The 25,583-nt window shown below is 37.3% G+C and overlaps 1 protein-coding gene across 1 annotated transcript; it reads right to left on the reverse strand.

Moving 5' to 3' along the window:
• Positions 1-14,385: 14,385 nt before the first annotated feature.
• Positions 14,386-22,973, reverse strand: LOC115231768. The gene is made up of 5 exons (XM_029801716.2): positions 22,723-22,973; positions 21,399-21,541; positions 19,464-19,514; positions 16,086-16,157; positions 14,386-14,582 (listed from the first exon to the last, which is right to left on the reverse strand). The coding sequence occupies exons 1-5, from the start codon at positions 22,749-22,751 to the stop codon at positions 14,386-14,388; spliced, it is 492 nt and encodes a 163-aa protein (XP_029657576.2). The 5' UTR covers positions 22,752-22,973.
• Between the last annotated feature and the right edge of the window lie 2,610 nt (positions 22,974-25,583).

A 25,583-nucleotide genomic window follows, 5' to 3' on the forward strand; every position in this document is an offset into this window, starting at 1 on the left:
GAAAGCGGACGCAAAACGATGATGATGATTATGAATTTTAAATGAGTTAAAATTAACAAAAGACACTGGAACGCCATCCTTCCCCACCGCCATTAATACAAAGATAATGAAGAACATAATCCAACCAACATCTATTTCACAAAGACACAAATATTAAAGTAACATATTCTTGAAAAAAACTTTCTTTTTTGTTTTTCTTTTTTGGTTTTTCAGAATTTCATTCTCGTTGCTTTCTTTGAAATGTACAGTCCAGTTTTCCTTATTCTTGTTCCAAACAATTCCGTCAATTTCTCGACTCTCTCTCTCTCCAACAGTACTGCTGCTCTTTCCTCGCTACCAAACACCTCTTCATCCAGTCTTACTCTTATTAAATTCTTCACCTTTGCACTCTTTTCCTCAATTCACACAATCTTATCGCAAATTATCATCATTCAGTCGGCTGCTTTCTTTGCCTCACATATTCCATTCTCCTCCTTACTTCCCCTTTCCACTCCTCATATTTCTCCTCTTTATCTATTTCTTCTCTCCTTCTTGTTGTTGGCTCTGGGGTTCGATTTTCACTCGTCTCTTTTCTCTACTAATTTTTTCTCTTGTACTTTTACCGCTTTTTTCTTCTTTTTCAGTTTTGGGCGGTGACTCCGCACTTGTTCTTTTTCTGCCCCCTATTTCCTCCTCCTTTTCCTCCACCACTGTTACTTCCTCCACCTCTGCTTAGTTCTCCGTTCTTTCCTCGTCTCTGGGGACACCTTGCCTTCATGTGTCCTCTTGTACCGCAATTATAACATATTGGAGGCTTCCCCTCCACCACAATTCTCAGCCGGGTGTCATCGGGGAGCACCAACTCCTCGGCTATCTTGTGCAAGTCAAGCAGGGTTATATGGACCAAGATTTCCAGTCTAAATCCCCATCAGTTTATCTCAGCCAATTTTGCCACCTTGATAATCTTGGTCTCCCTCACAGTTTGTACAGGATAGCTTCCAACAGCCATTCCTCCTCTATTTTGGGTGGCACTCTCCCTATCTGTACTCTTGCCACTCTTTTACTACATTAGGTTAGCAAACGTGCCCACCTGGCTGATCTCAACAGCATCGTGGAGTACTTTTTCGTTTCCTCCTCCTCATTCACGAAGTGAACCTCCACCGTGCCGTACTTCCTTCCACGAGTAAAAACGTCGTTACTCACTCACTTCACTCTCTCAGGCATTCCTCTGCTACTTCCACTCTTTTTGTTTCTACATCCAGCATTCTGTATATTATTATTTTCCTCTCTGCTCTTTCCATCGCTTTCTTCCTCCCGGGGGTATCAGCCTAAGGCAGTCTCCCTCTTTTTTAAATAATCCTTGTACTTTCCGAAATCCTTCTGCTCCAACACCAATTCTTTTCAATCGCAGAATGTCAGCTGGCAGGCTTTGCCCGCCACTGCGGTGTAACTGCCTATTTGTTGTTCCTCCATTTCACCCAAAAATGGGAAGAGAAAGAAACAACATTAACAACAATTTAACAAATCTCAAAAATATAACAGTATCCAAAGTACAACAATGCACAACTCGCATCGACAATGCTATTCAAATTTTCTAACACCCACAAAAGAAAAACAACATTATTTCATTACTTAAACATGCAATTGGTTGTCGTTAATAGAAATTCAAACGCGCCGGTTTCAAATTCCCGTAAGCCTATACAATTTTATTACAACCATTTTTATTTCTATACACCTTTCAAAGAGTAGATGAAACCTATGGTTGCAGAAAGGGATCACCTCAGCAAATTTAAAGTTTGGGGCCAAAAACTTAAGGATGGAAGGGATTCCTTAACACATAGCTTATACTATTTATATTTACTCTGAAGTGGGTCCCTCAAAATAACAGACCATTCCAAAGAATATCTTTTCTCATTACTCTTTAAACCATGTATATAAGAGGCAATTCATGTGGGCCCTATGCCTACTGTACTGCCTTTATAAAATCTATCTAAATTACCCTCCTCTTTAGCAGCGCATGACTAATCTAAAAGTTAAACCAGCAGACTAGTTCAAATTTTCTGACACCCAGCCACCAAAAAACGAATATTTTATTGCTAATCATGCAGGTGGTCGTTGTTAATAGAAATCCAAACCGTATTAACATACACATATACACATATATTTGTATATACATATATATATACACATACACACACACCTATATTTGTATATAGCCGAGCCGAGCCGAGGCGAGCCGAGCCGAGTCGAGCCGAGCCCTGGCCGCCATAGCGCTCATTGTGGCGTCGTAGCCTTGGACAGTGAGTCCAATGGCTCCCAGAGCGAGGTCTTTGCAAGCAGAGTTTAGTGTCCAATGAAGGAAAGGTACGCATAAGTAGGCTGGTTACACCCGCTGGCATAGGCCATGAGGTTATGGTCTCACTTGGCTTGTAACCATATAAAGCCCTCAATGACTCAACAGAGCTCAGAACACGTCCTCCTCCGCCACGTCACCTTCAACACCATGGAGTTATCTAAACTAATACAGAACTCTGAATAATTAGTCATGGTTCTAACAACGGAATGCTCACACCGAACCTGATCATGTCAAGACTACATCACTCACTTCTGACATTCCTTTTATTTTTTAACTGGTTCCAATCAGACTGTGGCCACACTGGAGCACTGATTTCAGAGTTTTATTTGATTTTATTCAGACTTGTACTTCTGTACTTTTCACTGGTGGTGTTGGTGATGGCAGTGGCGGAAGTTTGACCAAAACCCCTCAGATACCAAAAGATAAGTCATTAAAAGACAAACAAATAAAAAAAAACAGTAAAGAACAATAAAAGTTGAAAAGCTTTCTTCTTTCTTTCGAAATGGTTTCTCATTCGATGGTTGATGCGATGAAAGGAGACTGAATGAATTTTGTTAACTTTTAGTCATGGTTTGGGCCAAAGTTTATTAATTTGCATCACTTAATGCTAATTAATTATTAGAAGCCATGAGTGCAGGTGTGGCTTTGTGGTTGGGAAGTTGGCTTCCCACTCATATGATCCTGGGTTCAGTCCCACTGTGTGGCACCTTGGGCAAGTGTCTTCTACTACATCCCCAGACCAAGCACAGCCTTGGGAGTGGATTTGGTAGACAGAAACTGAAAGAAGGTGGCGTGCTGGCAGAAACGTTAGCACGCCGGGCGAAATGCTTAGCGGTATTTCATCTGCCGCTACGTTCTGTGTTCAAATTCCACCGTGGTCGCCATTGCCTGAAGGCAAAACTGCACCAGGAATGGGTTTCAATTCCTATATATATACCTTTTATCTTTTACTTTAGTCATTTCACTGCGGCTATGCTGGGGCATATGGAATATGAGAGAGAGAGAGAGATAAGAAGGGTTTTAGTCGAACAATTGTTTTTAAGGTCTGGGACTTATTCTATTGGTCTCCTTTGCACCAAACCTCAAAGTTATGGGGAATGAAAACACACCAACACTGGTTGTCAACTGGCGGTAAGAGACTTGCTTTACCAAAAGGTGAGGGCGCCTCACTCCCAGTTGTCTTTCAGCACGCCGGACACCATCCGGAATTTCTGCGTACCCGTGCTAACATTTATTGATGGCCGTTGACTCTCAAGAGGTCCTCCGCCCTTTGACGGGTTTTGTTTTTCATCCCGCAGGGTGTCCAATAAACACCCTCCTCACAAAGCAAGCTTGTATTGGGTTACATGTTACCAATAGCACTCGAAAGGGACCTGACTGCTACGGACATATGAACTAACTGTTCATGATATATATCGAAAAATCACTAGTCATACGAAAAAATCAAAAATGAATTCACTTACCTTCGAGTCCAAAAATAACTTTCAAAGAGATTTCTTCCAGAAACTGAAGATTTAAAACAACTGAAAAAGTCATCGTTTTTTCCACTGTTTTTCATTTAAAGATGGCTTTCGTTAATCATCCTAAAGACAATGCCTAAGCCCATTCTACGGCAAAAAAAACAAACTTAACTAAATATTCTTAACTTTTGTACTTTTTGGTCAGAAACATTTTGGAGGTAAAGTAAACAATCATCAAGATATCGACCTCTATTGATGTTTGGGAACTGGTCTGCCATTTCCGAAAGTATATATATTCAGACCAAATCAGCTACTTGTGCTGAAGCAGATCTTCCCATCGTGACATCAAAACCATTAGGTGAGTCTTTATAGGCCCACACACACACACACACACACACACACACATATATATATATATTATATATAAAAGTTGAGTTGTGGGGTATCGCACGAGTGGGATTATATAAGAAAAAAAGGTTTGAAAATGTGTGTGTATATATATATTATATGTATCCGTACGTGTATGTGTATGCATTGTATGTATGTGTATTGTGTGTATATGTGGTACATCTATGTATGTGTATGTAAACACTATTTATATGTATATATGTATATATGTATATGCATTGTCTTATTATATGTATGTATTGCGTATGTATATTGCATGCATATATTGTGTATGTATATTACTTACATGCTGTATGTGTGTATTGTAGTGTGTATATATATGCTAGGTGTATTTGTGTGATATTTATATTATGTATGTATGGGTGCGTGTGTTGTGTGTGTGTGTGTGTGGGTGGTGTGTGTGTTGTGTGTGTGTGTGTTATATATGTGTATGTTATATATAGATACATGTTATATTTGTGTGCTGTGTGTTTATGTAATATATGTGAGTGCGTTGGTGTGGGTTGTGTGTGTTCTGTGGTGTGTGTGTTGTGTGTATTTTGTATGTGGTGTGGTTGTATACTATGTGTGTGTGTGTGTGTGTGTATGTGTATATATATGTGTGTGACAAACAGACGCTATCTGACCAGCAGGCACGGACACATCTATTCACACCCGCATACTAACCTCCTGATAACCCCAAATCATTCATGCATAAAGGGGAAGTATACACCACATTGGCTACTTCTCCTTTTCTCTCAGTTCAGCCTTTCTGCTAATACCGACAGGTCAGTAAAAAATATTCTCCGCCTTGAACTTAAAATATTCTGAGATGTATAAAAAATCAATTTAATTTTTGCTGTCAAAAGGCTGTATATATATATACCAAAGTTTGTATATATATACATGTAATGTGACAATTTGCGACAACCAATAATTAACGCAACCAATTCCCAATAATATATTTGTTTTATCCTTTTCTGCCAAATTTTCCCAAATATTCTCATCACACTATTGAACTTCTCTGTTACCAAACACTATATTTATACATGTAATGTGACAATTATGTATAAAAAAACATTTTTGAATTCATAATATCCAATGTGACAATTATGTAAAAAACTTTTTTGAATGCATAATATTCAATGTGACAATTATGTAAAAAACTTTTTTTGAACCCATATTATTCAATGTTTCCTTAAACGTAACTTTTGACAATCTTTTACCAAAGAGTGAAACTGGTTAAGTAAATAAACATCGTTTAAATTGCATTTTCAAACCATTTTTTCTTATATATAAATGTATATATAATATATATAATATATATATATATATATATATATATATATATATATCTCAGGGGGCGATTCCAGGTCATCAGCGTCACACGGGCTCATCACAGTCTTCGTATAAGACACATTTCTACTCGAAGAATTTCACGTTTTCGCGCTTTATTTCTAGCCCCAAATGGCTTATTTTTTTTACATCTAACACTATGTCTTTCTCCGTTTCTAAGTTAAAGATTAAAATAAAGCAACCCTGCAAAACACAACTGATCTTTGCGCACAGATGCACAGAGTAAGAGCAATGAAATTACGACAGGGGAGTGCACAAGCAAACATCATCGATCTGACTGTCGCTTGTAATCTTGACAAGAGATGCCAGTTTGTCTTTTACACCTACCAGGCTCGTTCCTATAGCCCGAGTTGCTGGATAATATTTTCGTTCCGGATCTTTTCTGTTTGAACGGCAGTTTTTTAAAGTAATTTCCACGTAACTAAACACTTTTAAACTTCGTATACTGGTAGAATGTGTTTATAAAACATCTTTTTCTCTTGGCTTTATTGAGAAAATTCTATAGTATGTAAGATATTTGTTGTTTTTTTCTACAATTTCTGCAATTTCAACCAATCAATGACGTCTATTGAGGTAAAAAAAAACATTCTGTGCCGTATGAATATGTCCCTCGTTTAAGATTGGGTTTATTTACATTTCTGAAGAAAAAAAGATACCCTTCCCTAACCCTAACTAACCCTAAAACAGATTGAAATGCAATATATCGATACTAGGGTCATAACTATGGGTGACAATTTCATATAACGTTCCTTTAAGAATATTACAGAACGGAAAGTTTCATGGATTTGAATTTAAATATTAATCTCTCAAAAAATTTATAGTTTCAAGAAAATATTGTATTTGAATTAATTTTAATTTTTACGATTATTGATAACAACTCGGGCTGTAACTTCTGAGCCCGAGTCAGGCGCGTGTGAACGATGTCGAGAGAACGTCTACTACGATGATATTTTCTGACACAGACGGTGAACGAAAATAAACCAACAGCGACCAGGCTCAATAAAAGGAGCCCAGTTATTGGCTGCAATTACATACTTGAAGTCAGTGTTGGCAGAAATCAGCTTATAAATACACGTCTACCTTATTAAATTTATATTCGGGCTAAGCTCGAATGGGCCGAGTGCCGGAGTCGCCATATATATTTATATATATATATATACATATATATATATATAATATATATATATATATATATATATAATCAATACAAGCAACAAGGATATCCAAAGGTAGTGTAGTACAATCGTTTCATGCTACTTCATTTAATTAATCAATGTAAGTATTACATCAGTTTCAAAATGTAGAGCACTCTTCAGCCACATATGGACCTTTTTAATTAAATTGACAATATTCATTTTTATACTTATTCCATTTAGACAGAGAGATAAATCTATCTATCTATCTATCTATATATATATATATATATATAATGGCGGTGCCCCAGCAGAATGGTGGTGCCCCACCATGGTCACAGCTCGTGAGATGAAACTAGATAAAATAAAAATAAAATCATCATCATTGTTTAATGTCCATTCTCCATGCTAGCATGGGTTGGACGGTTCGACCGGGGATCTGGGAAGCCAGAAGGCTGCACCAGGCTCCAGTCTTATCTGGCAATGTTTCTACAGCTGGATGCCCTTCCTAACGCCAACCACTCCGAGAGTGTAGTGGGTGCTTTTTACGTGCCACCTGCACAGGTGCCAGGCGAGGCTTGCAACGGCCACGGTCGGATTGGTGCATTTTACGTGCCACCGGCACGGAAGCCAGTCGAGGCGGCGCTGGCATCGGCCACGAGTCGGATAGTGCTTTTTACGTACCACCAGACCAGGGGTCCTGGCTGGTTCAATTCGATTTCGATTAAAATAATATATATATATGAGAGAAATGCTGGACATAACAAGCATCGGATGGGGCATGCAAGAAAGAAGTTTGCGCTGGTATAGTCATGTACTCCGGATGGATGAGGAGAGATGTGCGAAGAAGTGCCACTCCCAAACAGTTGAAGGTATCCGGGGTAGAGGTAGACCCAGGAAGACATGGAATAAGGTGATCAAGCTTGATCTTCGAGCGTTGGGCCTCACAGAGGCAATGACGAAAGACCGAGACCTCTGGAGATATGCTGTGACAGCGAAGACCCGACAAATAACGTGAGGCTGTTTCCTGCACCAGCTTCACATAACAGCCCCAACCCATCGAAAATACCTTGGATCTCAGGACGGCCTACTGTGCTTACCTTGGATCGTAGGGTGACCTGCTTTGCTTGAGGAGACCTACTGAGTCAAGTACATCAACATCGAAATAAAAATCAAATGGAAATTGTAGTTGTGATACCCGTGCCAGTGGCACATACAAAACACCATCTCAACGAGGCTGATGCCACCGCCGTCTTGACTGGCTTCCGTGCTGGGGGCACATAAAAAGCAACAACCGATTGTGGCCGTTGCCAGCCTCCTGGGGTACCTGTGCTGGTGGCACGTATGAAGCGCCCTCTAAACTCACAGAGTGGTTGGCGTTAGGAAGGGCATCCAGCTGTAGAGACACTGCAAGATCAGACTGGAGCCTGGTGCTGCCTCCTGGCTTCCCAGACCACGGTCGAACCGTCCAACCCATGCTAGCTTGGAAAACGGACGTTAAACGATGATATATATATATATATATATATATATATATATATATATATGTATATATATACACACATTTCTGTATGTATGTATGTACGCATGTATGTATGTATGTATGTATGTATGTATGTATGTATGTATGTATGTGTGTATATTTGTATGTATGTATATATGTATTATGTAAGTATTATGTATGTATGTATGTATGTATGTACGTATGTATGTATGTGTGTGTGTGTGTGTGCGTGCGTGTATTGTGGCTTTGTGTGTGTGTCCGTCGTTTACGTTTATCTCCATGTGACTTAGCGGTTCGCTATAAAAGGCCAATAAAATCTACCAGACAAAAATGAGAAATAACTGGTGTCAATTTCTTAGATTAAAATTCTTCAATGCGGTGCCCCAGCGTGGCCGCAGTCTAATAACTGAAAAAAGTGAAAATATCTACAAAAGTCCTCGGTAATACTTTAAACTAAGGGACATAACTCTTGTACCTCCCACTGTGGCTTTATCTGCTAGAAATAGCAGCCAAAATGATTTTAAACCAGATAACATTGCTGTGTCTTCAACACCCAAATGAAGAGCAGAGTTTCAATCCTGGGATCATCCTGATTCCAAAAGGGTAGAATATGTCTATGCAGACTGAGGGACAGGGGTCACAGGCACAAGGGAATTTCGCTTTTATTAAGGTGGCGAGCTGGCAGAAACGTTAGCATGCCGGGCGAAATGCTTAGCAGTATTTCGTCTGCCCTTACGTTCTGTGTTCAAATTCCGCCGAGGTCGACTTAGCCTTTCATTCTTTCGGGGTCCATTAAATAAGTACCAGTTACGCACTGGGGTCGATATAATCGATTTAATCCGTTTGTCTGTCCTTGTTTGTCCTCTCTGTGTTTAGCCCCTTGTGGGTAGTAAAGAAATGGGTATTTCCTCTGCCGTTACGTTCTGAGTTCAAATTCCGCCGAGGTCGACTTTGCTTTTCATTCTTTCGGGGTCCATTAAATAAGTACCAGTTACGCACTGGGGTCGATATAGACGACTTAATCCGTTTGTCTGTCCTTGTTTGTCCTCTCTGTGTTTAGCCCCTTGTGGGTAGTAAAGAAATAGGTATTTCATCTGCCGTTACGTTCTGAGTTCAAATTCCGCCGAGGTCGACTTTGCCTTTCATTCTTTCGGGGTCCATTAAATAAGTACCAGTTACGCACTGGGGTCGATACAGACGACTTAATCCGTTTGTCTGTCCTTGTTTGTCCTCCCTGTGTTTAGCCCCTTGTGGGTAGTAAAGAAATAGGTATTTCGTCTGCCGTTACGTTCTGAGTTCAAATTCCGCCGAGGTCGACTTTGCCTTTCATCCTTTCGGGGTCCATTAAATAAGTACCAGTTACGCACTGGGGTCGATATAGTCGACTTAATCCGTTTGTCTGTCCTTGTTTGTCCCGTCTGTGTTTATCCCCTTATGGGTAGTAAAGAAATAGGTATTTCGTCTGCCGTTACGTTCTGAGTTCAAATTCCGCCGAGGTCGACTTTGCCTTTCATTCTTTCGGGGTCCATTAAATAAGTACCAGTTACGCACTGGGGTCGATACAGACGACTTAATCCGTTTGTCTGTCCTTGTTTGTCCTCTCTGTGTTTAGCCCCTTGTGGGTAGTAAAGAAATAGGTATTTCGTCTGCCGTTACGTTCTGAGTTCAAATTCCGCCGAGGTCGACTTTGCCTTTCATCCTTTCGGGGTCCATTAAATAAGTACCAGTTACGCACTGGGGTCGATATAGTCGACTTAATCCGTTTGTCTGTCCTTGTTTGTCCCGTCTGTGTTTATCCCCTTATGGGTAGTAAAGAAATAGGTATTTCGTCTGCCGTTACGTTCTGAGTTCAACAATTCCGCCGAGGTCGACTTTGCCTTTCATCTCTTCGGATGTTATAATATAACACACTAACCGGTAAAATTCCCACTTTTTTGTTATTTTTATTGTACTTGCAACCTATATATATGTGTGTATATATATATATATATATATAATATATATATATATATATATATATTTATGTATATATATATATATATATATATATATATATATTTTATTTATGTATATATATATTATTTATGTATATATATATATATACATACTTATGTATACATATATATATATAGATACTTATGTATACATATATATATATATATAATATATATATATATATATATATATATTGTATATATATCATCATCAACAGAATCTCCAAGGCAAGCAGCGCGTTTGGGAGACTGCGAAAGAAAGTCTGGGAGCGGAGAGGAATCAGCCTCAACACCAAGTTGAAAGTCTACCGGGCAGTCGTGCTTACCACCCTACTATACGTCTGCGAGACGTGGACTGCTTACCGAAGGCACGAGCGCCAGATAAACCATATGTATATATATATATATATATATATATATTGGCAGGGCTGGCCTGCTAGGTAGCCGGCCAGAATGCTAGAAGAAGGTCATCAACGATCAAACTACAAGGGAAATTCTCTAGAGGAAGAATTCAGCGAGCACTAGAACCAACTTTGGCGGGCAGGACATATGAAAAATTAAATAAATAACAGACTTAAATGCATACCTCGGTTTCGGTCTTAACAAAAGAATTACTTGCATAATTCAAGTGTCCGTGACTTCATCAGTACATTCGGTCCTTGAGATGCAAACCGCAAGACTAACCCCAGCTCTCTGTGTCAAGACAGACACGTGCTTAGTCTTACTGATTACATCGGGAATAAAATTTCAAATGTCTTGGTTCTGGCGCGCTGAGAGACTCCTGAAGCGAAGGGCTGCAGTGAATAATTCACTGCGGGTAGTGCTTACAACTAGGGAAGGTATTTATTTAAATATTTAAAAATTGAGGGAGATAAATTAATATTAATTTTAATATCAATTTAAAACCAGTAGTCCAGCATTCAAAAAATGGACCGAATGTACTGATGAAGTCACGGACACTTGAATTATGCAAGTAATTCTTTTGTTAAGACCGAAACCGAGGTATGCATTTAAGTCTGTTATTTATTTAATTTTTCATATGTCCTGCCCGCCAAAGTTGGTTCTGGTGCTCGCTGAATTCTTCCTCTAGAGAATTTCCCTTGTAGTTTGATCGTTGATGATCTTCTTCTAGCATTCTGGCCGGCTACCTAGCAGGCCAGCCCTGCCAAATACACATATATTTGAATTTTCTCTGACTCTCAGATTTTTTGAATGCTGGACTACTGGTTTTAATTGATATTAAATTAATTAATTTTATTATATCCCCTCATTTTTAATATTTTATATATATATATATATACACATACATATGTATATAGGTTGCAAGACGCAACGAAAATTTTAGGACAATAAAAATAAGAAAAAAGTGGGAATTTTACCGGTGAGTGTTTTACATAATAAGGCACAAAAAGAAAATGATTCTCTCCAGACACAACAGAATTATTGAACTTTAGTATTACAACAACCAAAAAATAGAAACACATTTTCTTATGCGAATATAGTGTTGCGTTGACAATTTCAATTTAAAGTTTTTATTCATTCTGCAAATCTTGTCCGTTGATCCCATGCTAAAAACGTCCTTATAGACATTGGTTTGAGTTTTACCTGTAGGGGTGAACATGAAAAAATTGTCTTTGCTCCCCACACTGGAACCCCAGGATATGTCTGTGTGAAAAACAAGCCTTCTCTAATTGCAAAGAAGTAACTTTGAATGTCTGATCTTGGTACTTATCAATGGACATCGCAAGAGACTGACGTATTGGAAATCGAAGTCGTTTGAGTTCGAAGGGAATATTTGAAGGTATTAAACTTAAGTGAGGCATAAATATATCTTCACCTTTTCCAAGACAAAAATATTCTGGCTTCTATGATATTTCTCGTTAATTTTTTGGATTTTCTTTTCTTTTGTTATTGTCTGCTATTCATACAGGCGCACAAGAAGTGTATGAACATACACCTACTTGTGTTTATACTTCTCTGTCTGTCTGTCTATCTATCTATCTATCTATCTATCTATCTATCTATCTATCTATCTATCTATCTATCTGTATATATACATTATGTGTGTGCGAGGAGAGAGAGAGAGAGAGAGGGGAGAGGAGAGAAAAGAGAGAATATACTATATATATACAGGTACATAAAATACCTTAGGAATGTGAACTCAGGTTTCAAATTTCCCCAAGACACCTGATGAAGGCTGGAGGGTATAAAAATAACATCTAGAATTTCTTCCCTTGCAGTAATTTTAGTCGAACCAATTGACTTCATTAAAGTACATTTTTTCAGCCTGGTAAGTATCCGCTCAGTTTATATATATATAATATATATATATATTATATATATGTATATGTATATATATATACTTTGATACTTTGATAGGTTTCGGCCATTATTGGCCCAGGCCATGTCTAACTTAATAGCACTTAATTCCTTAAATCGTAGTCTTCGTTTCTGCTGGGGGCTCTTTCCATAAAGAAGTTTAGCATATAGCATCTGTTTAGGGATCCTCTGATCATTAATCTAAAGAAAATGTCCAGTCCATCATTATACTCTGTGCTTTTATAATTTGACAAATTCAACCTCTCTTCTCTGGGCAACATATTTTCCTTTTGATGCTTTTAAAATATGAAAATTACTTTGACAGTCATTGACCAGAACAAGATGAAGATCTCAGTCAGTAAAGGAATTTGTCTGGGGTCTTCAAAGTTTGAAGTTATTCTTTTTAGTTTTATAAAGTCACTAAAAGTCTTACGTTTTCTCAATTTATAGAAAACTAACACTTTTATAAATGAGTTTATTGCTACGCATTAAATGTTAAACTAAATTTGCTCCAGCTGGTCTATATAAACAGTAACCTATAGCTTTGAACAGCCTTATTATTTTGTTGTGTATTTACATGGCATATAATGTGTGAATAGAATTTCTCCCCCAGTTATCCAAGCAAAAAATCAGAAACTTATGTTATCAATTTATTTAGAAGAATTTTGTACAAAGTTTGATACAAAATAATTTTGTTGTGTCTGGGGAGAGTCATTCTCTTTTAGTGCCTTATTATTTAACACACTCACCGGTAAAATTTCGTTTTGCTTTAATAGTAATTATCAATTTCTGAATAAAGTTCCTTTTTATCTAATTTAAATATCTTGATTATTTAATTTGAAAACAATCAGGTTTGTTCACTTCTATCACAAAAGAATCCAATAAAAAGTGGAGAATACTTATGAGTCTTCCTTTCCAATCCCACAAAAGTCTGCTCGGTAGAGCTTCCTGTCACATCTTATAATGTACATAAGGGTCTCATGTGTTTTACTTATTTAATCTTGGTCTCTGCTGTAAGAACTTGAAATCTAATTTCAAATTAAAATAACAGTGGAGTAATATGAAGGTAAATATTGTAAGGAAGAATTGTACTCTTCCTTTATCTGAAGTTATTCAAAAAGAGGGAGACACTGTGGCTTTTCCACAATCACATGCAATTAAAACACACAATGTTTTGCCAGATTTTTCAGCACAGCTATTGTTTAATTATAATTTTTTTTTATTATTTTCATATGTATAATAGTGAAGTTTTATTTTTACTGACGAAATTTCAGTAATTAGTAAATAACGAAGGTCATAAAGTAAGAATATAAAATTAGAATATTGTATATTGCACTCAAACCCCCTGAATTTTTATTCAACCACCACCACTTTGGAGAGGCCTGTCTTAAACCACAACAGGACAAAGTGAGATATATCCTTAGATACATCATGTATTATATAGAAATACTATCTCTATAGGATATATAAAGGGAAAAGACATCAATATATATATATACCAGGCATTCTACTCTCAGCTAAAAATGAAGGTAGATAGCTATCAATATAGCAGAAGATATTAAAGCTGTCTATATAACAATGGGGTTGTTTAGGGAGGGGATTAGATATACAACAACAGCAACAACAATAATGAACATTTCAAAGTTTGTCTTTATTTTAAATGTGAATTTTAACAAAGGAGCCAAACCAGTGAATGGATCACTATGTGGCTGATATACCTGCTAGAATTAGTAGCTAAATTCACACGATATCACTGTACAGAAGGGCATATTGGACAATGTGGTTGTGGGTTCTCTTTGGAAATAGGCATGATGGTCCTGGCTGGAATGCGTTTGATCATAAGTCTCTGTTTGGTCAAGGTTAATCTGAGGCTAAACAACAACAGTTACACAGAAATTCACTTTGCGTCTAATGACAGACATTCCATCGCAGCGAAACATTCAGCTTCTTCAAGAGCTGCACTTAATGTTGCGTGTGTCCGTGTTTCTGGGTCGCAATTTTTGACCATTCGTAAAGCATCAGGTAGCCTTGTTTTAACGTCACATAGACTCATCATCATTTTCAGTTTAGTTGTATCAACTCCTAAAACAATCGCTGCAAAAGACACAACAATAAGAAATAAATGCAACAACATCAACAATATTAACAATAATATAAAAGATGTGTGTTGTTATAAACATAACAAAGAAACTATTTCAAGAGAGAAATATAAAAAAATAGCTAAGAAACAAGAAAAATATAAGACATTGTTTTCTATTTCTAGGGATGATGAGAAAAATAACAAAGTGGTTAAATTAATGGAGATTTTTAAAAAAAATTAATTAAAGTTTACACTTGAGAATCTTTTAAGGTAAACCGATGGCAGATGTGTTTGTGAAGGCAAAAGTGTATGAGAACCTAAAGAATCAACATAGGGTACCAACAGGCAAACCATTTGATCCATTCATTTCCTCTGCTCAATATTTCTGGGAGAGTTGTGGGGATAGAGTCCCCAGGCATTTCTTCCATAGGGGCCTATCAGATGTAACCATCATTACATATTTTGGTTGGATTCCCAAGCATCAACAACTAAGTCTATGGATATCATCCAACTATTTAGTGCTTGGTCTACCCCTGGGTCTCCTACTCCATTGGTTTGACTTTGAGAACCTGTCTTGTAATTCATTCCTGCGACATTCTGATCACATGTCCTAGGTACCAGAGATGTGAAGAAGTGGCTCAACCTGGAGAGACTCCCAGATCTCTGAACTATACATCCTATTGGGTAACATTACTCCAGAGACCCTTCAGAGAAATCCCATATATCTGTCTTAATCTGGCAGATTTCAGATCTGATATTCAAAGGGTCATGAAAGTAATGTCTCTCTGTGAAATCAATCACCTTGCAAAGTTCCCAAAATGACACTGAAAATCAAATGAATAATGATAGACCAACAGTCGATTATTCTCAGTCAAATTCAATCCTTTTTGAATCTACTCCAGATTCAATCAATTCTCCTGAACCCATTCAGTTATTCTTATGTCTCAGTGAGAGAGAGACCAGCCATGGTCTGGCTTCACTTGTGAATATTCATTTTCTGTCAAATTTCCTTAAATTCATTCTCTCTTTTTGGATGTGGGGAATATGATATGATTTGGCTGTGTCACCCCTATACTAAGTCTGTTTTTACTGAAGCATTTACAAACATATGTCATATGGTAAAGTCATTCAAATATGGCAATATAAATTGCAATTATCACTTTCAAACACAATAACCCAATCCCTAATGGCTTCAAGAAGACCCTAACTCATGGTCTTTTGATGGAATAAAGACGAACCAAAAACGTTGACATTAACTCAGCTGTTACCCTTAACATATTTTTCTTCTTTCTTCCAATATTAAATGCTACTTGTATTTTCTTGTGTATCCATAATTACCAACCTCAGAGGATACTTTATGAAATACCAGTAATATCATTAATAGAATTTATTTTGCAGCTAACCATTCCACTGGAAATTAGGAATGTAACCTGTTCTCTTTCATCCTGACAAATGAAATAGCTCAGGTGAATGTAAAATTTATAGAAATCAATTAGGTAGTGTAATTTTATACTCACCGACTTGCCACCAATCTCTTCCTAACCTCTTAGCCACTCTCAGAAGATCCTTCTCCTTCAGCTCTGGACTCCCTGAAATAAATATTTCCAAATTTTATAATTTATACTAAATTTCTTAATCTTTATTCTTGAGCCATGCTTATCATCAATGGTTAACTGGTGACCACTATGATTTTGGTCAACCTTTTTAATCTATGTAATAGCTCAATATTTTGGTCCACAACAAAATAGATTAAACTTCTTAAACTTCGTCTCTCTATCAAGACATCCTACATAATCTAACAATGTTGTATTTATCACATTTAATTAGTTAGTTAGTTAGTTAGTTAGTTAATTTGGTTCAAAAGCAAATAGCAAGGTCATGTAGGGGGACATGGAGTTAAGTACAGGGTGGTGTTCATGTAAAGAGTTCAGGACACTAGAGGTCAAGGGAGGCTTTGAACAAAGCGGTCGTCGGCATCTTCACCATCTCGTCTGGCAGCTTGTTCCACGGATCCGCAACCCGGACGGAGAAAGCTCCTCTCCTTCGATTGAGATGAAATCGTCGCAGGTAGAGCTTTTCGGAATGACCCCGCAGCCGACACTCTGGAGCAGGAGTGAAGAACAGCTCTTTCGAGAGGTTACACTTTCCGCTTATGATGTTGTGGGCGAGAATGAGATCACCACGGCGGCGGCGTTTTTCAAGAGAATAAAGGTCGAGCGTCCTCAGCCTTTCTTCATAGGACAAATTTTTGAGACCATGAACCATGCGGGTAGCCAGCTTCTGGACTCTTTCGAGATGCTGTATGTCTTTGAGGAGATAGGGAGAAGAGGCTTGAATCCCGTACTCCAATATGGGTCTCACCAGCGTGACATAGAGTGGTAGGAATATGGCTGCTGTGAGCATTCCGAATGACCGTCGAATCAAGAACAGAATTCCGCGTGCTTTGTTGGCAGCATGGACGCACTGGGCCGAAGGCGAAAAGGAGGAATCCACCAAGATACCCAGGTCCTTTACCTGATCAGTCCTTTCCAGCAGCAGATGACCCGGCTCGAAATCAAGTTGAGTTGCAGGAGGAGAGCCAACAGGCAGATGACAGCACTTTGACACGTTCAGACACAGGTCCCATTCGTTAGACCACTTCCAAATTTGGTGGAGGCATCGACGAAGATCCTCTATATCACCGCGAGGAGCGACCAGTTTGATATCGTCGGCAAATAGAAGGGTGTGTTGCGTGAGGTCGTCGGGCAAGTCATTTATGAAGACCAGTTGATAAGACTATTTTTCTCACAGTTCTCTATTTCCCTTCTTATATCTGTACCAAACCTGTGACATGACTTCACTCACCAACATTTTTCTCATCTTCTGCTTAATTCTAATGTCAACAAGGTGTTTTCCAAAGACCTAATCCACAAATACACGGCAGACAAATTCATGTAGGATAAACATACACCTGACATCTTTGTTAAGGGTTGATGTTGGTAATCTTGAATCGTAACTCCGCACATCCCAGTTCACAAGAACATCATCTGATTCAGGAAATATTTTAAGACTCCTTAATAAAGAAGTTCTTTAAAACCCTTTATTCCCCAAAAGTTTTGGCTTATCTATTGCTTATAAGATGTCTTCTTTTTGTGCTATTATCTCGATGCCTCTACTCTTGTGGGACAATGAGGTAGTGTACCATCACCCTAAACAGTTTCTCTTTAACCTTTGACATGCTTTCTTCTGCTACTTTGAATTTCACTTATTTCTGCTGAGCTTTGGCCAATGACGGCAACATTTATTTGCCTTCAACCCTATTCTTGACCAACTAATTAATTAATACAGTCTATTCAGAACTATTTGCATATCCTTTTGCTCTGTTGTTTGTGTTGTTATGTCATCCATTAATGTCGTCTTAGGGGACTTCACTCGAGTTATTTCTACTGATCAATCTGCTGATCTAATAAACATTTCCATAACAAGTACAAACAAAATGACTGATATTGTGCAACCCACGGCAATTCCAGTCTCAAGACGATGCGAGTCTGTTGTGAAATATTCTGTCCTGAAGCGCATTTTGAAATTATTACAGCAACTCTTCATTAGATTCTTAATCTTTTCTCGTATATAAAAGACGTCCGTTGTTTTCAGCAACAATTCGTGTAGTACAGAACGATAAGCATTAACCTGATCAAGCCATACAACATTCAAATCGCTTTTGTTCTTCTTTGTATCTTGTATCGCATCCCAGATTCAAAATGCAAGTTCCACACATTCAGGGATTCCTGTCTTCTCTCTTTTACTCTTTACTCTTTTATTTGTTTCAGTCAGTTGACTGTGGCCATGCTGGAGCACCGACTTTAGTCGGGCATATCGATCCCAGGACTTATTCTTTGTAAGCCTGGTACTTATTCTATTGGTCTCTTTTCTCGAACAAATAAGTTACGGGGACGTAAACAAACCAGCATCGGTTGTCAAGTGATGTTGGGGGAACAAGCACAGACACACAACATATACACATACATATATATATATATATATATATATATATATATATATATGCGACGAGTTTATTTCTGTTTCCGTCTACCAAATCCACTCACAAGGCCTTGGTCGGCCCGAGGCTATAGTAGAAGACATTTGTCCAAGGTGCCACGCAGTGGGACTGAACCCGGAACCATGTGGTCGGTAAGCAAGCTACTTACCACACAGACACTCTTTAATAGAATTACTTTACAGTTAAACTTTCAAAAAACGCAATTTGTTACATTATTGAGAGACATTCCTTCCTTGCAATGGTCAATTGGTAACCATTATGATTTTGGTCCACATTTTTCTAGTTTCTGTTCACCTGTTTACCCCTAAACAACAACATATCTTAGTTCTTGGTTCCAAAAGACAATATTAACTCTATTGTGTTTTCTAATTTATCCCTTTTTCCATCCAAGGCAACAAAGATTTTATGAAATTTCAGCGATATATTTCATCGACTCCTTTTGCAGCTAACATTTCAAATGGAAATTAGAGATGGGCCCTGTTCTCAGTCCTTCTGACAAACAAAACAGCTCAGGGAGTGGAGAATTTATAGGAATCAGTTAGGTACATTGATTTCTATAAATTTTTCCATCGCCTGTGTTTTATGGAAACGAATTGGTCATAGCAAGTGGAGGCGCCGGGCTTAATGGTTAGGGTATTTGACTCATGATTGTAAGATTGGGGTTTCGATTCCTTCACCAGGCAATACGTTGCGTTCTTGAGCAAAACACTTCCGTCCACTCAGCTGGCAAAAATAAGTAATCTTACAGCGAACTAGTGTCCTGTTCAGGGAGGAATGTATACGCTAGAGAAACCGGGAAACCAACCCTATGCCTCTTATGGGATAACATAATTAGGTACAGTTATTTCATACTCACCAACTGGTCCTGCCACCATCTGGACTTCCATCTTTGACGAATTTGGACCAACTGAAAAATACATTTCAAAGTGGTTTTAGTAAAATTTCTTTATCCTTTCTAATAATCGATATTTTATTATTGTGAGACATTCGTGTCATCACTGATGACAACATGCTTTTGGAGAACATTTGTATGCTTTCTACAGTGGGGCCAAGAAATGGTTCACTATTTGAGTCCACAACAGAATAGACTACACTTAACAACCCTTCTCTGTCTCTTAAGTCATCCAACAATTCTAACAATTCTGAAATTATCTCATTTAATTATCCCCTAATAACCGATTGTCTCTTAGCTTCTTTTGGGTTTTCTTATGTTTGTGCTAGATCTATGACAAGACATCTCTAATCAACATTCGTCTCATCTTCTGCTTAAATCCAGTGTCAACCAAGTTGAGCATCGAAGTCCTAGCCTCAAACGCGACACACCACTTCCAGACGGATATATATCTATATCTATCTATTTGTTTTGCAAGATTTTTGATGTGAAATGGTGTGTTGAAACAGATATTGTTGTATTTAGGAATGGTCATTTTGCCAGTTTTGCGAATAAAAACACACGCACTATATATTTAGTGTTACTTTGCTTCAGCGTTATCTATTTTTTACTTTAATCTTAATCTTATTTCGGCAAGAGTTCTTCCGTCACACTTCTGTGACCTCATCAGTGGTCCTTTGCTTTCTTCTTTCTTATTTGTGTGTCTCTCCTTACTAACCATCAACCATTTTGTATTTTGTATTCCTATTGTACGTGTCCTCATTTGTGCATGCGTATACCTCTATGTGTGTCTATGTTTAGTTAGTGTGCGTGGGGGGGGGGTGAAGTGCCTGTAATATTTGTATCTTCTGTTTATATACGTACGTGTAATTTGTTTTTGCTTTTGGCCGAAATAAGATTAAGATTAATGTAAAAAATAAATAAGACTGAAGCAAAGTAACACCAAATATATAGTGCGTGTGTTTTTATTGGCTAAACTGGCAAAATGACCATTCCCAAAAACAACAATATATCTATCTATCTATCTCTCTCTCTCTATATATATATATATATAGATAGATATATATGTATATATATATATACACTTGCTCTCTTTGTTATTGGTTACTACTAGTAATCTTTAATTTTAATTACCCGCATCACAGTTCTCCAGAATGTAATCAGATGTGGGGAATATCTGAAGATATTTCAATGTCATTCATCCTCCTGAATAAAGCAGGTCGAACAGAAAGTGACATCAGGTCTAACAGGAAGTGATATCTTGTGTCCTAAATTAACACACTACATTCACACAAAACCTCATTAACGACATAAAACTTGTCATCCACACATTATTGCTGTGAAAATATTTGAAACGGTTCAGAAGAACTGATACTCGGGAATACTAATCTATACATCAATCAAAGTTTCCCCACCCTTTTGATGTCCCCTCTCTAATGTTGGCCCCTAAACCCTCAGTTGAGATTTTTCTTATTGACTCTCTTATTTTATAAAAGCTCACTTTGATATTCATATAAATGCAGTTGTTTTTAATTATCAGCTTCCGAAGATATTGATAAATCATTAATCACTCTAATCACACACAAGATGTCGGTATTTACTGATAGAACCTTGGTGATTTATTGGCATTTAGTCACCATTTATAATTCAGTATTCTTTATTATTTTTATGTTGCAGAAAGTAGCCATCTTGAAGTGTGACAAGTCTTCTAATTGGACAAGAACAATGTTTAGTGGGAGTAGTGAGAGACATAATATGACAGAGAAAAGACACCTGGAACATCTTTTATCAAAAGTGTGCTTGAATATCGCAAAACTGGATCTACACAACAACATGAGATACAATATTCCACACCATAAAGCCTATGAGACAAACAGACAGATCATACAGTATTCTTACCCAAACTATTTTTGCTCGTTATATTCTGTCTACACATAGGGCATCGTTTAGGTATCTTTGGGAGACAGCATTTCTTACACAGCGAAAGATGTCTACATGGAAAGAACGTCTCTGTGGCCACTTCGTCTTCACAAAACACACATCTGAGGAACAAAAACATGAACACATCCCATTAATAACATTCATTTATAACAAATATTACATTGTGTGCATATTTACAGTAGAGAATATTATGCGACACCACAATTAAACAATTACATATGGGCGAATTTGTGAGTATATAAATGCAGACACAGACACACACACAAACACACGCACACACACACACACACACATAGACACACACACACACATACACACACACACACACACACACACACACACCACACACACACATATATATATATATATATAAATGGACACAAATATTAATAAATATATGTCATAACATTGATACATCACAAAAAGTGATTTACGCAAAGTGAACAACATATATTCCAGAAATATAATTCACTTATATACATACACATACACACACACATACATACATACATACATACATACATACATACATATGTTTAGATGGGCTGGACACATCGCCCAGCTCACCGAAAATCTGTGGACACGCGCAGTTGTCGAGTGGTACCCGCGCGAGTGGAAACGACCACCCGGAAGGCCTCCACGTCGGTGGAGTAACGATTTCAGGAGGACGATTGGGATCACGTGGATGAGGAAGGCGCGATCCAGAGAGGAGTGGACAGCGTGCTGTGACCAGCGGTGTCAATTGGACGCCCGACGGACTAGTCGGTCAAGGTGATATATATGTATGTATGAATATATGTATGAACGTATGTATATATATGTATATATATGTATATATATATATATGTGTGTGTGTGTGTGTGTGTGTGTGTGTGTGTGATACATACATACATACGTACGTACGTACGTACATACATGCATACATACATGCATACATATAACACTTGATTGTATCTAATCTGTTTTAGAAGTCGGCTATACTTAGACATTTGACTTTGAATTTTATGGATGGACAGATAGGACACAATTCCTACAGCTTCATGTATGGCTGATCCATGCCACAAAACAGGTCATTGTTCTAAATTAGAGTAATAACTTTAGATTTATATACGATATGTGTGTACATAACCAGGGAATTATTTTCAAAAGTGATGAGTTGAATGCAGTAAATGACATGTTTCCATCTGCCATCACTGCACCACAAACTTCAGATTGATCTCAGGTCATTACAAGGTACATTGTTATTCAATGACTGAAAGACTGTGAGAAATAGTTCAACTACCTGATTGGTCCCTTCAGTGCCTGGTCCATGCGTCTTCCTCCACCATGGCTGTGGAATAAATAGCAAGTTACATTTCGTTACACAGAGACACTTTAATTTACAGTAGAGAATATTATGCGACGCCACAATTAAACAATTACATATGGGCGAATTTGTGAGTATATAAATGCAGACACAGACACACAGACACAGACACAGACACACAGACACAGACACAGATACACACACACATACACACATATATATATATAAATGGACACAAATATTAATAAGTATATGTCATGACATTGATACATCACAAAAACTGATTTACACAAAGTGAACAACATATATTCCAGAAATATAATTCACTTATATATATATATATATGTGTGTGTGTGTCCGAGTCAGTCGCCATGATAGATTGTTAGCCGCTACACACATTTTTTTCTCTCCTTGTTTCTATCCTTGTTTTTTTTTCCGTGTCCCTTTCTGTAGAAGAGCGAAGGCTCGAAACGTAAAAGGCTTTTTCTATTCCTTCAACACCACCTGTCATCGTCTTTTGTTTTTTTCGTAAACTCTCCCTCTATATATATATATATATATATATATATATATGTATATATATGTGTGTGTGTGTGTGTGTGTGTTTGTGTGTGTGTGTGTGCGTATATGTATATATATATATATATATATATATATATACACGGGGGAAATAAATATTCGTAAATGTCAAAATTCTTTCTTTATTTAAGTTCTAATGAACATAAATGGGATATACCACTATTATATATTTGCATACAGATGCATAAACTAAGAATATGCGAAAGAAACTAATAAATTATGGTAACTAAGGAATTTATATACAATTATAAATATTTAGGGGTGAAAAACGTATTCGTACAGAATATAAATAACTGATAATTTTGATTTGATACTTCGTAGCATAACCATTATTCAGTTCCACTTCAACCAATCTCTTCTTGTAGTTCTTCACCAATGACTCGCATGTTTCTTTAGGAATATTTTCCTATTCTTCTTGACAAATTTTCTTCAAATCTGTAATGCATGTTGGGGCTCTTCAATGGGGTTCAAGTCAGGTGACAGGCTTGGCCATTACAATAATTTTATATTGTGATTGACAATCCATATATGGTAGACTTCACCGTGTGCTTAGGGCCATTACCCTGTTGTAAAACCCACCCTTCACAAAGCTGGAGCTTTTCAATAGAGCCCCATAAATTATTGTTCAAAATATTTTGGTACATCTCTGCATTCATTCTACCATCTATCACATGTAAATTGCCAGTACCATTTGCAGAGAAACACCCCCACACCTCCAATCTTTACGGTAGGAATTGTGTTTTTACTCCAGACATGGGTAAGCGAATTTCGTCCAAACAATTCAATTTTCGTCTCGTCTGTCCATAGAACATTTTACCAGAATGTATCAGATTTATCTTTATGTTCATAACAAATTTTAAACGGGCATCTCTATGCCTTTTAGTCAACAGAGGAGTTTTTCTAGGAGAGCGTGACTTCAGTTCATTCCTATGAAAACTCCTTTCTGGTGATTATTGCGTTTTTTTATATTCTTCTCTTCATTTTTCTTAAAGATCTTGGGGAAATCTTGCGTGGTGCTCCGGATCTTATTCTGTTTTCAACAGTTCCCGATTCCTTATATCTTTGAATAAATGAAGATATGGTAGTAAGCGGAATACAAAGTGTCTCTGATATTTTCCTGTAACTTTTACCTACTTTCTACAGTTCAATAATTAAGTTTTTCACTGAATTTGTGAGTTCTTTACTTTTCGCCATTATTGCGATATCACTTTATGTTGTCTCAGTGCTGAATGAAGAAGCTAGTGTTTTGACACTCAAAAATGAAAACTGATAAGATTATTGGAATAAACAAGAAATTTTTAGTAAAAAAATATTTTAACAGTATTTTGTGGCATAGAAAATCATACATTTATTCTGTACGAATACTTTTTTCACCCCTAAATATTTATGATTGTATATAAATTCATTAGTTACTATAATTTATTAGTTTCTTTTGCTTATTCTTAGTTTATGCATCTGTATGCAAATATATAATAGTGGTATATCCCATTTATGTTCATTAGAAATTAAATAAAGAATTTTGACAGACGAATATTTATTTCCTCCCCACAGTATATATATATATATAATATATATATATATATATATATATATATATATATATATATATATATATATATATATATATATATATATATCTTTCTCTTTTTTCTCTTTTTACTTGTTTCAGTCATTTTGACTGCGGCCATGCTGGTGCACCGCCTTTAATCGAGTAACTCGACCCCGGGACTTATTCTTTGTAAGCCCAGTACTTATTCTATCGGTCTCTTTTGCCGAACCGCTAAGTGACGGGGACATAAACACACCAGCATTGGTTGTCAAGCAATGCTAGGGGGACAAACACAGACACACAAACGTACACACACATACATATATATACATATATACGACGGACTTCTTTCAGTTTCCGTCTACCAAATCCACTCACAAGGCTTTGGTCGGCCCAAGGCTATAGTAGAAGACACTTGCCCAAGGTGCCACACAGTGGGACTGAACCCGGAACCATGTGGTTGGTAAACAAGCTTCTTACCACACAGCCACTCCTGCGCCTATATATGTATATATATATATATATACATGTATGTATCTATGTATGCATGTATAAATACATATGTATGTATGTATTCATGTATGTACACTAATTGTATGTGTTTGTAGGCGATTTTCTCAGGATAGCTCACATGGACATGACTGGCTGGGACAGAGAAGACAGAGGAATAATCTGTTGGTAGAGAGATAAATTCCATCACTTCACTATT

Source organism: Octopus sinensis, unplaced genomic scaffold (genome assembly GCF_006345805.1).
Source record: "Octopus sinensis unplaced genomic scaffold, ASM634580v1 Contig18803, whole genome shotgun sequence".
NCBI classification, from domain to species: domain Eukaryota; kingdom Metazoa; phylum Mollusca; class Cephalopoda; order Octopoda; family Octopodidae; genus Octopus; species Octopus sinensis.

What these genes read in the sequence shown, in the direction of transcription:
- LOC115231768 (XM_029801716.2), bottom strand. Translation starts at nt 22,751, where the DNA reads ATGGACCAGGCACTGAAGGGACCAATCAG. An exon ending in GCACTGAAGGGACCAATCAG is followed by an intron (nt 21,542 to 22,722) that starts GTAGTTGAACTA and finishes TTTGTTCCTCAG; the next exon opens with ATGTGTGTTTTGTGAAGACG. An exon ending in AAGAGATTGGTGGCAAGTCG is followed by an intron (nt 14,583 to 16,085) that starts GTGAGTATAAAA and finishes TGTCTTTTGCAG; the next exon opens with CGATTGTTTTAGGAGTTGAT.